Source organism: Phlebotomus papatasi, chromosome 2 (assembly GCF_024763615.1).
Source record: "Phlebotomus papatasi isolate M1 chromosome 2, Ppap_2.1, whole genome shotgun sequence".
Classification (NCBI taxonomy): domain Eukaryota; kingdom Metazoa; phylum Arthropoda; class Insecta; order Diptera; family Psychodidae; genus Phlebotomus; species Phlebotomus papatasi.
The window spans coordinates 31,047,610-31,070,606 of NC_077223.1; the positions used below are offsets into that span (position 1 = coordinate 31,047,610).

The 22,997-nt window shown below is 32.9% G+C and overlaps 1 protein-coding gene and 1 pseudogene across 1 annotated transcript; one reads left to right on the plus strand and one right to left on the minus strand.

Moving 5' to 3' along the window:
* Positions 1 to 94: 94 nt before the first annotated feature.
* On the plus strand, positions 95 to 22,736 carry LOC129803462 (uncharacterized). Its single transcript, XM_055850045.1, has 4 exons — positions 95 to 1,556; positions 7,415 to 7,667; positions 17,456 to 18,594; positions 22,252 to 22,736. The coding sequence occupies exons 2-4, from the start codon at positions 7,469 to 7,471 to the stop codon at positions 22,486 to 22,488; spliced, it is 1,575 nt and encodes a 524-aa protein (XP_055706020.1). The 5' UTR covers positions 95 to 1,556; positions 7,415 to 7,468; the 3' UTR covers positions 22,489 to 22,736.
* Positions 1,532 to 2,733, minus strand: LOC129803463 (ubiquitin-conjugating enzyme E2 N-like; annotated as a pseudogene).
* Positions 22,737 to 22,997: the final 261 nt, after the last annotated feature.

Consider the following 22,997-nt stretch of genomic DNA (forward strand, 5'->3'; position numbering starts at 1 on the left):
TTCCCATCCCACTAACAAATTGGTCTAAGTCACATGGACAAAGCTCGGAATTGTCTGAGGAAGTTTCCTTATACAGTAGAGTAGAGATGGCACATTGAAATTGTCACTGACATTTCATAGTGAAAATTCATGAAAGTCACAGTGAATATTCACCGAGTGAAAATTCATGAAATTTCACGATTAAATCCGACCATTCCCGAAGATTCACGATGTGATATTCACCACCGAAATTCACCATCACCTCTTTCGCGCGGTGCGTCCATTTTAGTATTTCTCGCGCTTCAGTGTGTGAAATTGTGATTCCATTGCATTCGATATAATGAAGCCCCGTGGAAGAGTTTGGGGTCACTTTACATCTGAAGGGGGCACCAAGAAGCAGAAGTGTTCTTTCTGCGACTGGTGTATCACCGGAAATGCCTTTCGCATGAAAGAACACTTGCTGCTGAGGTGCCCCAACGTACCTCCAGAGGTGAAACAAGCTTTTGATGAAGGTAAGAAAACCTACAAATACTTTCCAAGACGGTAAGAAAATCTGCAATAATCTAAATATTTTTATTGTTTCCATTACAGATACAAAAGCGTCACCGAAATCTGGAGGTACAAGCAAAAAATCCCCGGCGGAAAAGCAGCAGGCGTCGGCAAGGGTGGCTATTTCCGGGGTACAAAAGGTGAGTGTTTTTTTTTAACTTCCTACTTCACTGGCAAGACGGGCAAAAGGTGAAATTTATCCATCAGATGTTTCCGGAACTCCGTAAACATCCCATTTTATCGTATTTGCCCGTTTTATCAGTCATTTCACGACGATGAGCTATCTGGAGAATACTCTCAGTGCGCTTGAGTCGCTTGAGGGCTAATGTGAGTGACAATAGTTCCAATTTCTGTATGTTAGCTCCAAACGCTCCAAACATAAAATTTCTCCAAAGAAATCCCTCCACATAACCTCATTTTTAGGTTTTATTTAGCAGAGGAAATATAGAAGTAGAAGCTGTAGAATTGAGCAGAAGATTTGGTACATGAACCATCTTCCTGACAATCACATCCTAATAGCAGGTATCCTCTGTACAATGTGCATACAATTACGTCTCAGCTAGTCTCAGTCTTGAGTAGGAAATAGGAAATCTCAAGAGGTTCAGGAAGGTAAAAAATCATTCGAATCAGCATTTATGAGAACATGGGGTTTCAACAATGGGGAGCAACAACGACACACGTAAAGTGTTTGGTAGTTTGTCATCATGAAAGAATAAAATTTCTATTTATAGTTGAGATTTTCCACCTGATAGCGAAATACAGCCCGGCTGATGGAATCCCTTTCCTTTCCCTGTTCGCGGGAAATTTAGATTTCCCGCCTCTCGCTCCAAGCAGCTTTTTACTGGTGGTAGTTTTGTTGCCCGCCGTGTGGGGGATTGCCTGACAGAAGACACTATCAGTCAGTCGCAATAACATGGCCTGGAAGTGTTCGGATGGGGGCACAGAGCTGGGTCTCTGCCGGGCGATAAGCTTTGGCCTCCCTGAGGAATCTTTCAGAGTAGAAACCCGACAACATAGTAGATATCATTGTGAGTATAATATTTAAAATTAAATTACATTTATTTTTCATAGTGCGCGATGTGAGTTAGGACGTTAGGAGAGTAGGGAGTGTCAGGATTGGGGAATTTAGGGATATTGGAGGAGCAGGGCAGGTGCTAGAAGGTGTCGCGGCTGGATTTAATTGTCCATGGCATAGCGTTGGGTCCATTCACGAGCATTGCAAATGGCTTCGGTCTCATTGATCTTCCACAGTTCAGCAACATCATTTATTAGTGGATCATCGGGACTTAGGGCACTGAGTAAGGCTTGGATCGATAGGAGGACAATGCGAATCTGAAGGACTTGACTTCACCTGTCCTTGAGAATGTCCAAACAAATTCGATATTGGGATAGTAGATCTTAGTGATGAAGCGAACCTTTGGTGCCTACAAGGGACAATCTTCCGACAGGAACAATTCCAATTTAAAGAGGTCCCCCTCAAATCGACTATCCTCCGGATCCGTGACAATCACATGAATGTACCGGGAATTGCTTTCGTCTGGTACACAGCAATGATACCATGCACTGGCTCTTGCAGGAGACGCTGTGTCTTCTTGATGATGCGCCTTGGTAGTACCGCCATCTACGCAGTCCCCGTAATTTATGAACACCGCACCACAAGCACACAAAAAACTCCTGGATTGCTCCGTTCCTTTCCTAACCCCTGCTACAATTTACCCAGAGATTTCTGTTTGGCGTGTTTATCTTTCTGGATAGTCGTCTTTATAGTCACAAAATTCCTTGGTCACCTGGATCAATTACCTGAATACACAATGAGTCCCCAATTCACCAGGTTATGCCTCTGGGTAAGACATGATGATGAATTTTTCGTAGTCTAAGACACGTTTTCATCTCCAAGAACTCACGATAGTCTTCACGGTTGTCCAAATTATTCCCCCGGCAGAGAGGTATTTTTGCTCCTGGACATATTGCATGAAGTGCAGGATCCTTCTATAGAACTCGATGACGTGTTGCTTGGATATCTGCACTGCTCTTCTTCCCTTCATCCCAAATAAGATTTTCCGGAGAGTATGTAATTAACACTCGTATTCTACCCAAAATTCCTTTATTTTCTTCTTCGTCTGCCAAATTAATACACTGTGAGAAAAAGGGGTGGCAAAGCGTCCGAGGCTTTGCGAGTTGCACGAACTCTCTCGAGGTCGAGAGAGCTCTGCCTTATATACCTTTTCCCAATTTTTTCTTGTGCATATAAAATTATTGTTGATTTTAATTTGTCTATAAATCACCTCAAAACCATCTTTGTTCAAGAAGAGGGCTTCAAAAAAACATTAACCTTTGAATTAATTGATTGACCAAATAGGATGAAAATTAAGCTTTGACCTTGAATAATTTAAGATGGTGATTTTTCCGATGATAGGTGTCTATGAACGGAATGTTCAGCTAGACTACCTCCAAAGTATATCCAAAAATGAATGAAATCGTCAGGGCTAATTTTTTGCAAAATTAGAAAAACCTTATTTTTGAAGGGAAGGAGGGGCGGACTAAAGAGACTAGTTTCGAGATAATGTCATTTGAGGAGGGGTAATCGAAGACCGAAAGTTGATATCTCTTACCGTTTGAATTGGGTCAAAAGACTAAAAATTGCTAAAAACAGTATTTTCAAAATAAATCTATTATCATTACTTTCCCGATCCATAACCGATTGTGACCGATGCAGTCGGGTTCAGAATTAAAAAAATCTTTCAAAAAAGTGCAAATTTGTCTAAATCCGTTGAAAATTAGGAAGTCCTTTTTCAATTTTTACAAATCGTGACTGAAAATAAGAATTTTTCGAATAACTTTAAGTATTTTTCTTAGAATTTTGCAGATTAAATTTGCAAACTGTAGGAAATTAATTTCAATATTTATTTCTAATGATTTCAAGAATAAATCAAAATAAAAATAATATTTTTAGAATAAAAGCAATTCATCAAAAAATAAAATGTTAAGATTTATTTATTTTTTTCTAACAGTGTAGTAAAGCGATGATTTTGTATGGATTTATTAACCCTCTAACGTCTAATTCTTAAATATGCAAGAAAAAGTAGTGAGATATTTTTTTTCTAGATTAATTATGGTCCTTTAAACTCAAAAATATCATCCAATCTTCATTATCTGTTCTAGGTTAGGCGCTAGGTGCGAAAATATAAAAACAAAATTAGAAACCCCCCTTTTCGCTTCTCAAATTTACATTTTAATTTTTTCAATTTGTTTAATTAAAATTTACAAAGTAGAACGATATATAGGGGAAGTGCTTATAATTTTGGACAGTCTGCATATAAGCATCGATATCCTAAGTTTGAAGTGCCATATTTTCAATACTAATTGACTTTTCTTGTTACTCTCTTTTCAGAAGGATTGTTTAGAAACTTGGCAAGCTATTTATCATCTCATTTTTACTAAAATTAGTTTTAATACGTTTAAAAATGAATTGATATGTAGAGGTGAATTTGACTCTTATTTTGGACAACTTGGTTATTAATTTTTACAACTTGTCTGTAAATTTGGACAGATAATCCGCCTCAACAGGATGCCCATTGTTCTTCATTTTATGAACCAATCTTACCAAGTCCTCTTCCTGGTCATGTAAGGGAAACGTGGAATGTCACAAGAAGCCCAGAAACTTTCCATATCATTCATTAAACTGAGTTGACTTCGGTACTCCAAGTACGTGCGGATTCGCTCATTCCCTGCCCTTTCCGGGAGCCTTTCAAGGCATTTCTCACTGCATCTCTTTCGTAGAGATGATGCTCCTTCATTTCTCCAGGCATTTGTCCAACCTAGTCATCACAAAAGCTAAAACTTCACGAAATTTCGTGAGAAAAACACCTGTCCAAAATAAGAATCATCACCTCACTGGTGAATGTCTTAAAAAATTTCCCATTTTTCACACGAAAAATATAATTCACAAGGCAAATCTCACTTCAGGTCAAATGTACAAATCATCAGTAACGTGAATCAACACAATATTTAATGAATATTCAATAATATCACTCAAAAACAGCGAACAAACTTTGTTAGTACTTCACCAAAACTAAATAAGACTGAAGTAAGCCACGAAGTTCTGTCATATTTCTCGTAAGCAATTGCTCACACTGAATTTTCAACAAAGCAATTTCAACTCAAATCATATTCAAATTTTAACGTATTTAGTGTTAAAATATTCCAAAAAGAACAAATATTTAGATAGAATTCATTATTCATCAAATATTGGAATAAAAATCCATCATTTTAATCAATTTATTTTTAGTGTCCAATGTTATCCTCAAAGTGTCCAAAATAAGAAACTGGACAAAATTAGAAGCATTTCCCCTATATCTCTCAATAAAAAATAAATTTATTTTAGTCAGATAACTAAATCGGTATTTTTCGTGAAACAGGAAATGAGTTTTTTTGCACAAAAATTTTTTGTTGCTTGTTCTCTGACCTGTCGCACAAAACTTTGGATAGCAATTAAACGAAGTGTCAAAATGAGTTCAAACTTTCAAAAGATGTTAATAAGACTATTACCAAGGACACTACATCAATTTTAAATCAATAAAACCACAATTGTCACTGTAAATACATTTTTTGTGATGCTACCCTGCAGTTAGTGGTCGCAGCGCCGGGTACCCGGTTCCTGAGTACCCGGGTACCCACCAGGTTTTTTCACGGGTTTAGGAACCGGGTCCAAGCCATGGAATCGGTTCCAGAACCGTTTTTTCTTTAGAATGATTAAATTAAATTGTACGTCAAATCAGCAAACATTTGCCCACCAGTCACAACTCTTTTCGTGCACAGAGGAAAATTCTGAGATAGAAAAATTTAAGAAACATGATTTTTAATGTAGACATCAAGAATTTAAAACTATTTTACTCTATATTAGAGAAATTTTACGCCTGATTTTTTTTATAATAGAGTGTGATAGTTTAAAAAATGTAGAGTAAATTTCGCTCAGTACTGCAGGGAACAGTATTCGTTTGAATTTAGAGAATCGGATTTTTGAAAACAGGTAGATCATAACACTTTTAAATTTAGGAGAGTCATGCTTTTGGTTTCAGCGTGTGGTACAGTGATGACCAAGAAAAAAGCCCAAGTAAATTTAGGAATGCATTAAAACAAAAAAAAATTAAAACTCACCAAACTAACGAAAAATTAAGTAAATAAAAACTTGATATTTTACCTAAAAATGTGTCAAAGTAGTACATTAGGTTAAGGAAATATGTTAGCAAATTCAGAGTTTCTGAACATAAAACAACATTCCAGAACTGCTCGGATTCTGAGCCCATCCACATGGTGACTATCCCCAGAAATGTTCTGGGCAGAGAATTCTCGTACTTCATTCTCATCTCTTTTCAATTTTTTTTTTTTAAATTTAGGCAGAACGGGGTGAAAATAAAAAATTGTATATTTATTTTTTGCAAGCTCCCACAGTGAAATCTTCAGTTTGCATATTATTATTTGAATTTTTCTTCTCTTCAACTTAACCAACGATAGATTTGCTTGACGGTTTCACAAATATGTTCCAAGAAACGGAACAAAATATCGTTTTTGAGTTCTAATTATTTAACAGGGTTTCTGCGAGATAACTAAGGTTAAAAAATATTTTATTATTAAGATTTTTACATTCTCCGTTAAACATATTTTAAAATTTATTTTACTACTAATAAAAAGAATTAGAAGTAGAGCTTTCTGAAATACATATTTTTATGTATATATACTATAAATTTCTTTTGGAAAGTTGATGTAAAATTCCAGCATTGATTTTGCAACGCAGAAAACGAGATGAATAGTCAAATTCATTATTTTTTCAGGAATCTTTTATCGCAAAGAGTTTAAAAATAAGCGCAAATCAATTATAAAATGATTAAAATTGCGCTTAAAAATACGCACAGCTCAATCATAAAACAGATAATGCGCTTAAGAGTACGCACAGCTCAATCATAAAACGGATAGTGCGCTTAAAAATACGCACAGCTCAAACATAAAACGGATAATGCGCTTAAAAATACGCACAGCTCAAACATAAAACGGATAATGCGCTTAAATGCACAGCTCAATCATAAAAAGGATAGTGCGCCTAAAAATACGCACAGCTCAATCATAAAACGGATAATGCGCTTAAAAATACGCACAGCTCAATCATAAAACGGATAGTGCACTTAAAAAATACCCACAGCTCAATCATAAAATGAATAATGCGCTTAAAAATACGCTCAGCTCAATCATAAAACGGATAATGCGTTTAAAAATAGGAACAGCTCAATCATAAAATGACTAAAATTCCAATTATAAATACGCACAGCTGATTCATAAAACGATTAAAATTACACTAAAAAATACGCACAGCTCAATCATAAAAAGATTACAAATGCGCTCGAAAATACGCGCAGTTGATTCATAATAAGATTAAAATTGCGCTTAAAAATACGCACAGCTCAATCATAAAACGGATAAAATTGTGCTTAAAAATATGCACTGCGCGAAATGACTTTTTGCCCCAGTCTGCCCTAATTTTTTTTTTCAAAAATTGTAAGTTAGAAATTACGCGCGAGGCGTCTTTTTTGATGCCCCGTTTTCCGGATCACGAGTGTTTTGGGCATAATCGGAATAACAAAAATATAATATTAGATTAAAAAATGTTTCAGATTATGAAGGTGAAAATTTGCCTACCTGAATCGACATTGCACTATATTAGATTTTTACCTGTTTCTATTATATCGTTAGTTTTAGCTCTTATGCCAGTATTCTATACCAGCATATTATTGTAATATCTGTTACAAAAGGGTGTTAATCACATTTTTGTAAATTTCTAGCAAGTTAACAAATAAAGTGATTTTTCATTGTTTTTCTTCCTTTTTAATTACAGAGCCATTTAGATGACGAATTTGCCAGAGCTGTATATGCTACAGCATCTCCATTTATGCTATCGGAAAACCAATATTTTAAAAAGTTCATCCAGACATTGAGGCCTGAATACACACCACCATCAAGGAAGCAATTGTCGGGGACATTGTTAGTCAAGGAGTATAAAAGGATTGAACAAAATATTAATGAAATAATCACCAAAGCCTCTGTTTTGTCCATCATGTGCGACGGTTGGACAAATGTGCGAAATAATGGTAACGAATGTTTCAACTTATTTCAAATCTTAATACTTATCAATTTTTTATGCTTAAACTCAAAGATTACGCAAAACATATGGAGGGTTTCGTTACATATTGATTAAAGTCGATGTAGAATTATATTAGTCTGAAGGGAAAGTTATGTATTTCTGAGATTGAGCTCTACAAGTAGTGAAAATTTGATTATTACCATATTTTCGGGTAACACTGAGATATTCAAGTTTTACGAAAACAAAAACAAAAATACACGATTAATTTAGAAATTCGCTAATTTCAAATAACTCTCTTAAAATCAATTTCAAATTTGAGAAAAGTTTAATGAAATTTTTAGAATTTATCATAAAATTTTAAATTTACCCAAACCATTTAAAGAAGTCATTAAGAACATTTCAAATGCATTAAAAATTTCAAGAATTTTCATTGTTATATAAAATCTATTTTATTTTGATTGCTATAGTAAAAGAAATGGAATTGAATTAATGACAAATTTAATAAATAGTACGGTCGAAAGATCTCCTTTTGGCAATTATGTCTAAATATCTAATCATTATACAGTGCCCGCTTCGTAATCCGGATGGATTTTTTGAATTCGTTCAACGTCTCGAAAATATAATACAAGATTTTTTTTCGAGAATTAGTATATAAGCTTTAAAGAAGCTTAAAAAGGCATAATTAGAGAATTCTATACTATTATACTTTATTTATTGAACAAAAACTTTACAGGATAATTCATTTTTATTGCTGAACACACATGTATACATGACCTTAAAATGATTTTAAATGTAACCGTCGATAACTCGTCCGGATTACGGCGCTCCGGATTAGACAGCGGGCACTGTATCTAAAAAAATGCAAGTAATGGCGTTTTTTCATTAATTTACCTTTTCCTATAATATATACTCAAATTTCATATCCCAAATGATACAAAATAGGGTGCCAATATAGCGGTTCCTAAAGTGCCAATAGGTGTTTCTTCGACCCTATTTGGCCATATAGAGGATAAGAGTGACTATAATATTGCCGTATGTTGGCGATATTAATGGCATCTTAAAGATTATGCAGGTTTCAGATCTGAGGTTTAGCCCAGTTTCCGAAGGTATCAAAATTCTAAATAGTAAAGTTTCCAAGTTTTGTTTTTGTTAACGTTTCATGAAAGCATGTTTTGCTCACAAAATAAATTTAAAACCTTATTTTATAGATGACAAAAAGATTAAGGTTTGTGCGTAAAAATTTCGGCCATTTCTTTTGTTTCTTTAAATTTAATAATTTATTAGCTTTTTTCAATCTTTAGAGGTTGTCGTTGTACTAAAGTGCGCGACAAAACCATAACCTCACCTAAATTTTTAACCGCACCTAAATTATAGAAATTTTATTGTAGTTTTTACCTTAATACTTCCATTTCATCATCTGAGAAAAGAAAATTGTAATGGCTAGTCGGTTGAGTTTGATTGAGATTTTAAATTGAAGGAAATGTTAGAAAATCGCCTTTTTTAAAGTGACAAACCCATAACCACATGCCCTCTATTTTTGAAAATCTTAAATCTATTCAGCTATACAGCTATACAGCTTACCATTACATGGTTATGGTTAAAATTATGCTGAAAATAGACTTAGATGATATTTACAACAATAGAAATTCTCTTGAAAACACGAACAGCTGAATCACAAAACGCATAAAATTGTGCTGAAAACACGCACAGCTGAACCATAAAAAGAATAAGATCATCCTCAAAAATACGCACAGCTCAGTCATAAAACGATTATGATTGCGTTTAAAAACACGCACAGCTGAATCATTAACCCTCTAACGATGTTTTCTTTAATATCCAAAAAAAGTAGTTAAATAATTTTGTCTAGGGTAATTAATGGCCCACTGAACTCAAAAATACCATCAATTCTTCTTTATCTCTTTCCGTTTGGGCGCCAGGTGAGAAAAGATAAAGACCGCCTGGAGGCGGTCATATCGGTTTAAGGCATAAAAAGACTGAAATATTTTAACCCTCTAACGGGTAAGACCGCCTCCAGGTGGTCTTCACAAAAATCACATTTACAGCGAAAGTAAAGGTTTTATTTATTTAAAAGTACTATAGTGTCCTCGGTAATAGTCTTATAAACATCTCTTGAAAGTTTGAACTCATTTTGACTCTTCGTTTTGTTGCTATTGCCAGTTTTGTGTGACAGGTCAGAGAACAAGCAACAAAAAATATTTGTGCAAGAAAACTCATTTCCAAATTCCATAAAAATACCGATTTAAAGTTATCTGGCTAAAATAAATTTATTTTTTACTGAAAGATATGTCATTCTACTTTGTATATTTTATTTAAAAAATTTGAAAAAGCTAAAAATGTGAATTTTAGAAGCAAAAAGAGTTCCAAAAAAATTTTATATTTTCTCTCCTAGCGCCTAAACTAAAAGAGATAATGAAAAATGCATGGTTTTTTCGACTTTATTGGATCATAATTATCCTAGAAAACATTGTTTTAGAACTTTTTTTTCGCATATTAAAGAAAACACCGTTAGAGGGTTAATTGAAAAATAGTGAACAAATAGTAGAATAAATGAATTTTAAACGTTTTTTATGGATGAATGTTGTATGATTATATAAGAATCATAATTTTTTAAGGAAAAAACGTTTATAATTTTTATAATTAAAAGTTAATGAAGCTCAAGATGTTTCAATAAGACTAATTTTTATCGAATAGGTCATAAAACGATTAAGATTGTGCTTAAAAACACGCACAGCTGAATCATTAAACGGTTAAGAGTGTGCCTAAAACCACACACAGCTCAATCATGAAACGGCTAAGAATGTGCTTAAAATCACGCACAGTTCAATCATAAAAGACTAAGAATGCGCCTAAAATCACGCACAGTTCAATCATAAAATTTGTAAAAATGCCTTAAGAAACAAAGGATCATCATTCTCATTCTCAACGAATTTCACTGCATCTCATTCTCTATGAATGAGATGCAGTGCAAAAAGCCTTAAAATAGTCCCGGAAAGTCAGAGCAATGGGTGAATCCGCGCGTACTTGGAGTATTAAAGTTAACTCTCTTTAATGATTTATTGGAAAGATTCAGGGCTCCTTAAAACATTCTAAGGTTTCTTAATAATAATAAGAAAGGGATTTGTTAGGTTAAGTCCTTTAAATGAACAACAATGGGCATCCTATTAAGGCGGATTAGCTATCCAAAATTACAAGCAATGTGACCAAAATTATAGTCAAATTTATCTTTACATATTTATACATTTTTAAACATATTAAGATTAATTTTAGAAAAAGCAAAGACTATAAACTCCTTGTCAAAGTCCCAAACAACACTTCTGAAAAGGAAGTAACAAAAAACTTAAATTTATATTGAAAATATTGAACTTTAAGCTTCGAACATTAGTGCTTATATGCACCCTGTCCCAGATTATAAACTCTTCTCTTACGCATACTATATGATATCTCGGAATGACGACTTTTCAGGAGAGCTATTATTTGTAGTTGACAAAATCATATGAAGCCCGTGTAATTTTTTCTAAATGGAATTTTTCACGTCACCCGAATACTATTTGACCACGAAATTTTCACAAGTTGTAGAGCTTGATCCCAGAAAAAGGTAATCCCTTGAAGTATATAATTCTAAGTAGACTTAATAGAATATGAAATGGAGCCATCAATATATTGTCGCGTTGGTTGGACCGTAACTGGGATAACTTGCTCTGTGTCTACATGCATTGCAAACGACGCATTGCATCGCGACAAACACAAATGAAATGCTGTTAGCCCAGTTTCTGATACAATCGGCCATATACAGTGAGTGTCAAAAGTTTGTTATGTCATGTATGTTCGGAAAACCAGGTGGGAAAAAGAAAGAAAACGTATTTTGTATTATTTTGTATGTATGTATAATATTAATGTATTTTATAAATAATAATTAATCTTATTTCATATGAAAAATAATTATTATCCAAAAGTTTATTATTTTTTATGCGTCAAAAGTTTGTTACGTCAATTGGAAGAGTGCTTTGAATAGATGAAATGCACACATTTTTAAAATTTTCAATGGTCAATATATGCATGTGGGAAGATTAGAAAAATTTGCGGAAGATGGCGCACGACGCCATAGTAGAAGGGGGGAAGACGACGAGAAGGAGCCGAAGAAATTAAGTATTACCGCGATATTTGATCAGGTATGTCCTCTTCGATTAAATTATTTAGAGAGAGAATTTAGTGCGAATAAATAGACATTTTTCATGCGTAAATCCCTCTCGCTACATGCATATAAACATTGCATTGTGATAAAAAATAAAAAATAACATTTCTGTTAATTTAAAATTTAGGTTAAAATGGCAAGTCACAAGAAGTTAAAAGAAGAGAAATTGTCTAGAAATACTGCCGGAATGAATCTGCGTCATAAATTTTCTGTATTGAATGGAAAATCCCTTCAGGATGTACATAAAATCGACAAAATTTATAGTGATAAAACATAGGTACATATGGAAAACGCTACTGGCCAGACCCAGGTTTTTGACTCAGAAGGTTGATAACTGCATTGTAAGTATCTCTGATAGTGACCTCATTATATCTGTTCCAAAAATTCAAAGTTGGTTGGTTACCAAAGGGATACACGTCGCTACTGTTACAAAAATCAAGCTGAAATTGCAAAAAAAAATCGTGTGAATGTTTGGCTGGCTCTTCATATTTCACGGGTACGCAAGACTAATGTGGTTAAAATATTGCAAATTAACTTTTTTAACGTGTTTTTAGTAGAAATACAACTTTTTATTCATATTAGAACTGTTTATCCATAAAAATCCCGGGAGTCACTCAACCATTCTTGCCATTTTTTTCAATTTCAGCTCAATTTTTGTAAAAATAAGAAGCGTAATCCTTTCAATAAACCAACTGATTCTGATTTTTGGAACAGATATCATGGTGTCATTATCAGATATACTTACAATGCACTTATCAACTTTCTGAGGCAAAGTCCTGGGTCTGGTTCCGGCCAGTAGCATTTTCCATATGTACTTATGTTTTATCACTATAAATTTTGACGATTTTATGTACATTCGGAAGGGTTTTCCATCCAATACAGAAAATTTATGATGCAGGCGACGCAGATTCATTCCGGCAGTATTTCTGGACAATTTCTCTTGTTTTAACTTCATGTAACTTTCCATTTTAACCTAAATTTTAAACTAACAGAAAACAATTTATTTCTTATCATCTTATTTATATGCATATTGACCATTGAAAATTTTAAAAATGTGCAAATGTACTATTTAATTATCAAATGACATTACTTTAAAATATAACGAGATTAAAAGAAGTTAAGTGCACGCATTTCATCTTTTCGAGGTACTTTAACAATTGACGTAACAAACTTTTGACTCATGAAAAATAATAAACTTTTAGGAAATAATTACAGAGGGACCTCGACTTTTCCATTATTATTGAACTAATAATATTGTATGACTTTTTCGAGATTATAATCAATGTTTTGTTGTATCAATGTAACATTTCTAACACGGGAAAAACTACAAGGGGTGTCAATAGTTTGTTTCCTGCTGCATGTTTGAGAAATCAAGTGAAAAAAAATGATAGAAAAAATCACTTTTTCAATTTTTTCTTTTTGCAGATGATTTCCCTGTAATCCGTATATATCATTTGAATTTAAAAAAAAAAATGAATAATTTTATTTCATATCAAAAATAATTGTTTTCCAAAAGTTGGTCATTTTTGAAAATAAAAAGTTTGTTGCTTCATTTGAAAAACTAATTTTTTTCACTTGATTTCTCAAACATGCATCAGGCAATAAACTTGACACCCACTGTATATTATGATAAAGTTGGTATATTAACCGTGTAATCAATTTTCGACAAAATAATTTTCTTTTCGAGATTTTAAGCGTTTTGACCGATTGAAAGTTCTCTTGTATTAAGATTTTTTGATTAAACCCTATGATCCCGTATGACGTGTTTTCCTGTAATCACAAAAAACAGATTATGTAGATGAAGTGGAGGGGTGGGTAGGAAATGAGGGTCATAATAATAATACCCAGGTTGACTTATTGGGGGGTCATCGGAAGACTTCAAATAGATATCTCCAAACATTTAGTGCCCATTTTTCAGAACAATAAGAAAATGAGAAAAATTGGTTTTGTTGCTCTTTTTGTAAAGTTTAGAGCCATAGTTACGTCATAACGAAAAGAATAACTATCAATCTCATCTTTCATACAATAAAAGTTTAAAACAAATTCTAATTAATAACATTAATTGCATCAGAATTTTCAACAATTAAATATCTTCCGGGGCTCTTCTCAAAAAAGTAAAAATAAAACTTTTACACACCATTTTCTTAATTTAACGTCGTGGATAAACTTCAAAATTACCACATGGAGAGTAAGACCCTTTTAAGGCTAAAGATTTAGCCTAGTTTCCGAAGGTCTCATCCTAAGTAGCAACCAATTCAATTTATTATTTTGATTCAAATAGATTAGTTCCTCTTATAAATCCTCTAACAGGTAAGACAGCCTCTGGGCGGTCATTCTATAAATTGCATTTAATGCGGTAATATTACTTATTTAAAGTTGAAATATCTACAGTGTCTTCAGTTATAGTCTTACTCACTTATTTTCTGAAGCTGAACTCATTTTGACCATGCGTTTGCTTACCATCTTCAGTTTTGTGTAACAGGTCACAGAAAAAACAACAAAATGTTATTCGCGACATTTTTCGTTTTAAAGTGCAAAAAATATGTTTTTAAGGTAATCTTTTCTGAAAGATATGCTCTTCTATTTTGTATATTTCAATTTATAAGTGTAAAAAAACTAAAAGTATGAGTTTAAGAATAAAAAAAAGGAAGACCGCCTGTGGGCAGTCTTATCGGTTTAGGTGTAAAATTTTCAAAAATTATAGATTTCTTTTTATTTAATTTTTTTTGCTTGTTCTAGTAAAATATATTATTATTGCACAAGATATTAATCATGGAAGACAATTGAGTTTACACGAAACTGTCCAGAATGAGTAAAATGGTCGATTTCTGCGAATTAAGCGAAATTGATAAAGAAGCAGACTTCAACAGTGATAATGAATTCCCTTATTCGTCGTTTAATGCGCCAGATCGTAAAATAAAACCATAAGATGAGCAATGTATTTCAAGGAACCTTCAAATCATACAAGAAGGTGATGTTTTCATACCTAGCCTGCGACCTATTAGTTTAAAACATTGAAACACATTGAGCTTCATTCACGTCTAATTATAAAAATTATAGACGTTTTTTTTCCTAAAAAATATTATTTTTTAAATAATCATACAACATTCATCCATAAAAAACGTTTAACATTCATTTATTTTAGTATTTGTTCCCTATTTTTCAATAAAAATATTTCACTCTTTTTATGCCTTAAACCGATACGACCGCCTCCCTGGTCTTTATCTTTTTTCACTTGGGGCCCAAACGGAAAGAGATAATGAAGAATATATGTTTTTTAAGTTCAGTGAACCATTAATTACCCTAGACAAAATTATTTAACTACTTTTTTGGATATTAACCCTTTAAGGACGATTGGAACACCGGTGTTCCATAAGGAAAATTATTTTTCCTGACTACCTGAAGTTATTATTTGCTCATATTTTTACGTATTTGCAAAGTAGAAGGTTGAAGGAATCTAGGATATTTTGTGGAAGTCTCCAGCTATTTGCTATATAGAAAATTTTTAAGCTCAAAAATTACGAATTTTTAAATTCTCATTATGAAAATTAATTTTAAATTTTTTTTTAAAGCAAAACCCTTTTAGGAAAAGAAACTACAATACTCAAAGATAATATTTTTCATTAGATTGAAAAATAGGTTGACTCTATCGAGGTCCCACTGTATTTTTCATATGAAATAAGATTAATTATTATTTATAAAATACATTAATAAGATATACGGATTATAGGCAACCAATTTGCAAAAAGAAAAATTATAAAAAGTAATTTTTCTCACCTGGTTTTCCGAACATATATGATGTAACAAACTTTTGACACCCACTGTACATATATTTACACACATTACGTATATATACAGCTATGGTCAAAAAATAGGGGAAAAATGTTTTACAACTTTTCGATTTTTAAAACCTTGAATATGTCAAATTTTTGATGTCATTCGAAGCCTCTGATGTCGAAGACTAGGTTAATTACACTATGCAACACGATTTTTTCCACATGGATCTCACATGGTACGTTTGGTAGAGTCGAGTCCCCCGATCAAGAATCTGCTCTTGGTTTTTCTCCTACACGTCACAATTTTCTTTAATTATTTTTTTTTTTGTTTTTGCTGTTTTGTCTCATATTATCAATTATTCCTCCGGTTCTAGAGTACAGAACTTAATAAATGGACATCCGTTGGAAAGCTAATTAGTTGTGCTTCAACTTAAAAATTATGTGATATTTTTTTCAAAAAATCCTTGGGGGCGGAAAAACAAAATCAAACTAAAATTTCTGAAAAATGACCTAAAAAAGCAACTTTTGAAAAATCATATAAACTAAACTAAACTAAATATTAATGTACTCTCTTCACCACACAATAGACTCCACTTAGGACTACATTTTTGCCATAGAAGACATCTTGCTCGGATACCTCTAAATGCCTTATTTTTTATTTTAAAACGCGCGAAATGGCATTATGCATCGAGAAAATTTGCATACCTAGAGGGGCTTTCTTTTGAATAAATTGACCGTTGAACGAATTTCGCGCAGAGTAAAAGTAGTTCAAACAAAAAGATTCAAATGTTTCAACTAATTCAACAATATAAATGCATTAACAAACAGTACATGGCCAGAGTTCTTCAATAAATGGTTAGAATAATAAAAAAAAAATACCTTAAAAAAAAGAAATTAAAATTTTGTTCTGAAAAAGTAGCAAAATGTTTTCAAATTTCCCGCGTCGCACCATAGTATGCATTCAGGCGTATTTCAAAAATGATTTCATAAATTGACTCCCGATGGTATGCAAATTTGCATGATTGTGTGTGCATAATTCCGTCAGGTGCATAATCCCGAAGGACTTAATGCCGGGACTGAGTGTAAAATCATTTTGAGGTTATGTATGCACGAGTGTTCAGCAATGAAAATGCATTATCCGTGATATTTTTGTTTAATAAATTAATTATAATAGCATAGAATTATCTAATTACGTGTTTTTAAGCTTTTTTAAAACTTTTATTCTAATTCTAGAATGAAAACACTATTATATTTTTGAGACGTTGAACAAATTCAAAAAATCCATCCGGATTACAAAGCGGACATCTGTCATTTTATCTCCCAATTATCCGGATTACGAAGCGGGCACTGTATTAATTAATAATTTATTATATATTTACTAAAATATTAAATAAAAATGAGTATTTACTGTCTATACTGGTATATTACCGCCTAGGAGCGCCTTCCTTGCAATGTCAATGCCAACGGAAGAAGCATCCGTTGGCCCGGACCTCTTTCGAGTAGAGATACTCCACTACGTCCTAATCACATGTGAAGATGTTTTTTTTCTATACATTCAGTTGTTTGCACTGAGCGGGACTCGAACTTACAAATGTGAGTTTCGTGTTATAGATCTCACCGTCCAAAAGCTTGCCGATTGCACCACGAGATCCCCGACCATATGCTGTATATAAACAGCCCTAGCTGTATTATATATTCTTATATATATATATATATATTCTTATATATATATATATATATATATATATTCTTATATATATATATATATATATTCTTACGTATTTTCTCTCCACGTTTCAATTGTAGGAATCATCAATATAATAATTATGACCCCAAAGCCAGTGTTTATCACTTCCATTGACACAACCACCAATCCGCATTCGGGCGAATATCTCGCGAAAATATTACTCGCTACAATGGAGAAATATGGGACAGAAAAGTTTCAGGCATTGGTAACCGACAATGCGGCAGCGAACAAAAAAGCATGGGCAATACTTGAGGAAAAAGTACCAAACTTGCAATGCTATGGTTGCTTCGCCCATTCGCTGAACTTAATTTTGGGAGATGTTCTCGAATGTGCAAGAATAAAAAAAATTATCCAAGATGGAAAAGCAATCGTCAATGGTATCAATCTAAAACAAGTTTTAAAAGCTGAACTTAATAAACGCAGTTCAGTCACTTTGAAACTACCGGTGAAAACCAGGTGGCTGAGCATGGAGCAATTTCTCAGCAGTTTGTTGGCAAACAAAATTACCCTAAGAGAAATGGCAATACAAGATAAGCTGAACCAAGCTCTTCAGAGTATTGTTCTGGGCTCAGACTTCTGGGATAAAATTACTGAGCTGAAAAGCATTATCTGCATTGTCACCACGCGTATCCTTCAATTTGAAGGAGACCGTGGCGACATAAGTGAATGCTACCCATCATTTAGAGAGATGCTACGTGAACTGGAGATGATGGGCGAATTGTCGTTTTTGGACGGAGAGAAAAACTACATGATGGAAGTGATCGAAAAGCGAAAGAAGGTTGCGATTAAGGCTATTCACAAAGCCAGTTATTTACTTAATCCTAAATATTTAGGAAAAACCCTCTCCACTTCTGATCGTTTCGAGGCCATAAATTTTATGGCTTCACTTAGTACGAGTTGCAGTGAGGAGGAAATATTAAACGATATTTCAAATTACGCGACGAAAAGCGGAGAGTACAATGTTCCAATAGTTTGGAAATACATTGAGACGAACAAGCAAAGCCCACTTCAATGGTGGATGGCTTTTTATCCCGAAGCACCTTTATGCCAAATAGCTCAAAGGATATTACAAGTCCCACCAACGTCATGCGTGTGCGAGAGATCTTTTTCTCAGCAAAAAAATGTGCACACAGTCAAGAGGAATCGACTGGGCAGCGACACCGTTGACAAACTTATGTTTGTTAAAATGAATTTGGCAGTAAGTGAAATTATTCAAAAAAAAATTGTTTTACCTTTTTTTTAAATAAAATTTGTTATAGGGTCAAAAGAACACCTATCGGTACTTTAAGAAATCATGTCGTGTGACCTCTTAGCACCGTATTTTCTACCATTTCTTATATGCAAATTGAATATCTATCCTTATATAAAAAGGAATATTATTGAAAAACGTCAAATTACTTATATTTTATTAGATACATTAATTAAATTTCAATATTATGGCGAAATAGCCAATAGGTGTTCCCTGCTGAACATGTGTTCCTTCGACCCTATAGCTTTTTAATTAGGCATGGCATGTGTATCTAAAAGAAAGGAAGGCAAAGTGTTTCATCTTTACGGAATGCTTGAATGTAAGGCGTAAAACACGAAATTTCGTGGAATTTACTTATCTCTAATTTACAATGCCCACTCTCCTGTTTGAATCGGAGTTATTTGAAAGACATCTTGACGATTTCATTTAAAAGAGTAGTTAAAGTAGTGAAAATAAATTAATCTGTGATATTTTGTTTAATATGTGGATCATAAAAACAAAAAAATTTCTAGTGATGTCTTTTTAAATGATCCTTCTATAAAATATTTTCTTCTAATCCTACAAAAAAGTTAAAAATTATCAAATTCTAAATATCCAGCCAAATAATATAGCTGACATCTCTTATTTGGTCTCTCAAATATCTAAATAGCAAAGCGGGTACTGTATATTACGGTGTTTCAAAAACTGCATACAATTTTTTTTGCATACAAATTTAAAAAAATTTAAGTCTTTTAGGGCAAAAAAAATTCGAAGGGGAGGTCTTAGGAAGAAAGGCTTTTGTGATTTGGGTAAACGCAAAAATAGGGTCAAGGAAAAGTAAATTTTCGGTATTGTTTTGGATAAAAAAAAATTAGAGAAACAGATTTTGCTATTTGGGTCAATTCAAAAATACATCGTGGAAAAATTCACGTAAAAAATCTAAGTCTTTTAGGGCAAAAAAAAATTCGAAGGGGAGGTCTTAGGAAGAAAGGCTTTTGTGATTTGGGTATACGCAAAACTAGGGTCGAGAAAAAGTAAATTTTCGGTAGTGTTTTGGATAAAAAAAAAATTAGAGAAAGATTTTGCTATTTGGGTCAATTCAAAAATTCACGTGAACAAACCATCTTCATGGTGAATGCGTTCTCCTGTGAACAGCATTAAATATTTTTTCATGTCTATGAAACATTTTCTTGATTCCTCATATATAGAACATTTTCGAAAAAAAAACACTTTTTCCTTTTTATAAAAATCATTTATTATCTGTAAGGAGTTCATTTTAAAATATGAAAAATAGTATTTCTAATACATTCTGTCAATGGATTAATTAAGGGTTTTTAACAGTCTAATTCAAGGGAAAAAGCGTCATACTCACAAGTTTAAGCATTCCGCAAATTCTATGACACTTCTTTTTATTGACTTGTACAGAATTATATAGTATTAGGGTGGATTCACCACTTCTCGCCAGTGCCCCACTTTTCGCCACTTATATCACGATTTGTGGAATAATTGAGCTGCATACTTATTTTCACAGCTGCTACGTATAGACTAAAAAAATAATTCTTTTGGATTTAAGATTTTGACCATTTTTTAGAACAATACTGAAGCAAATGCACCGAATCCAATATTTCTTATCAAATATGTGAAGTGTCATCAAATTTTCATCGAACAAAATTTACGTTTTTCGATAAATAAGTTGTCTATTGAATATTTAATTACATTCGTAGAATACATAAAATGTGTATTTATTTAACTAATATTTATTTTATTTTTTTTATTTTATTTAAAAATGTGACATGGCGGAAAGTGGTAACGTTTTGAAATTATTTTATCACCTCTCGCCATTGTTTTTCAATAGGCGACGCTACCTTCACTTATTCGCACATTCTTAGTTGCCAAATCTACATTGTTTACACTCGACTCTTCGTTATCCGACTGACGTGGGGACAAATGACATTTTAGGTTTTTGAGTCTGGTCAACGTTTTTTGTATATTTTCTTCTGTGGGAATTTGTTTTCCGTCAGAAAACAAGAGAATTTTCTTCGATGGTGCACTTTATGTTTAATTTTGTAACACGCTTGAGTGTCAAAAACTTTGATAAAATCAAAATAATGCATTAATTCACTGTGGACAAACTGCATCTTTCGTAAAAAAATCAATTTGAATACATCAACCGCCAACGTTTGGCAGCTGTCACCCGGATAACGAAGTGCCGGATAACGAACAGCCGAGTGTACTTTTGCAATAGTCTAATAATTTGTTTTCTCAAATAAAAGTAAAGAAAAATTGTTAAATATGAGTAATAATGTGGTCATAAGGAAAAAGAAATACTGAATGCATTTCTTGCATAATATTGCCCAAAATAATCGATTTTCAATCTTTTCAAATGAGTGGCGAACAGTGCTTACAAAACTGGCAAGAAATGGTAAAAAGTGGCGACGAAGTGGTTATTTTTACATTGTGAATAAAAAATAGTTTTTTTAAGCAGTCCACCGTTAACTTGAAGGACTATTGTCTTGATGAATCTAAAGCCAATATATCTAACTAACTTTATGTAAAATAAGGGTTCAAGAGCTTTACCTAAATTAATTTTGCAGTAGACTCTCTCAAATTCGGGCATTTAGGATCGAAATGTCAGCTGAATGAGAGAGAAATTCGGGCAGCAAACTGTTTGAAATGCAACGATTTTTTGTTCATCTGCATACTCATATTGAGTTTACGTGCTCATTGCTATTATGAATTTCATGGTAACCTCTTAATAATGAAAAATCACATCAAAACTAAGACAAGTCATGGCAAATTTGAGCATATTTGCTTGATTTGATAATCATAATCAAACTTGAAAAATGTCAACAAACCTTTTTCGAATTTAACTGCCGCCCGAATTAAAAAATAGCCCGATCTTAAAAGAGCCGAATTAGCGAAAGTCTGCTGTACTTTTTCCTAAAAGTGGCGATAAGTTGTTAATCCACCCTAGATAATGTTCGAATCTATAATAGGGTAAAGTGGTACAAGCTGGACAGTGGTACAAGTTGGAAAATGCAATGGTACAATTTGGACAGGAACAATTTTTGTATTGCTAAACTTAGTACTTCATTTTTATTTTTATAGATATTAACATAAATAAAAACTTAGTATTGTGTTTACTGAGGAAAAAATAGGGGAAAGTGCCCATGCTTTACATGGTCCCAAGCTTTATAAATACTATTTTTTCCTATATTTCTGACTAAATATGACTTCGCAATATATTTTAAAAATAGGACACTGTCCCCTAGTTTTTAAAATATTTGTGCAATGAATCATATTTATTGAAAACCATATGAAAAATTTAGTCATTATAAAGCTTGGGACTGTGTAAAGCATGGGCACTTTCTCCTATAATTTTAATGCTTTAGTTTTATAATTTGGTTCCTTGTGCTTAAAAACAAATTTTGTACTGTGTTTATCAAGAAAAAAGCCATATCCAACTTGTATCGGCGATTTGTCCAACTTATAACACTAATTCAAAATTATATCACTTTACTCTAGTTTATAAAATAAGTCCTGTAAAATTTTCGAGGATAAAATTTCAAATTAATATCGCAAATTGTTACAAAAAAATTTACTAAATTAATTATAAATTAATTACAGCTCACCGAGAAGAAAATACAAAGTTCGCCGAGTACCTCACAAGCCTCACAATCACAAGCCTCACAATCACAAGCCTCACAATCACAAGCCTCACAATCACAAGCCTCACAAGAGGAGGACGAATCAGATTCATTGGAATCTGATACTGAAACAGTATCTGATGTGGTAATGAGCTTAGATGATGCAGTTAATGAATGTTATGATGATTGCATCGAATATGTAGAGGAATCGGAATAAGGACAAGAAAGAAAATAGATACACAAAATCTGCGAGAAAAACTTAATGTATATAGTGTAAGGTGGGATGGGAATAGATCGTTTTCCGAAGAGTGCTGGTGCAATATTGAAATGAGTGGATTACAGTCAAGTGTGCTAATCCGAGCACTCACCTATTTAATGGATAAAAAAAATATTTTTATCTTTTTCTCAAACTTGAATAGTTATATTATGTTACTAATACTGAAATAAAATAAATTCAGCTAACTCAAAAGAAATCTCTTTTAAGTGAATAGTTTAATGGTTTTATCTGAAATTGTAAGGCCCGAATTTTGAACTATCCCGATTTCTTTCGTGTGTGTATGAATCGTACACAATCAAAATAAATGATTTTTCATCCAGCTTCTTTTGTCCTTTTCATGTTTCAAAAAGTCTCCGGTGATTCCTCAGTGTTTTCTACGACAGCTGGGGATTCTTTATCAAAGACTTCGCCATTTTCTTCCATATTCTGTTGTCAAATAAAATCTGTAA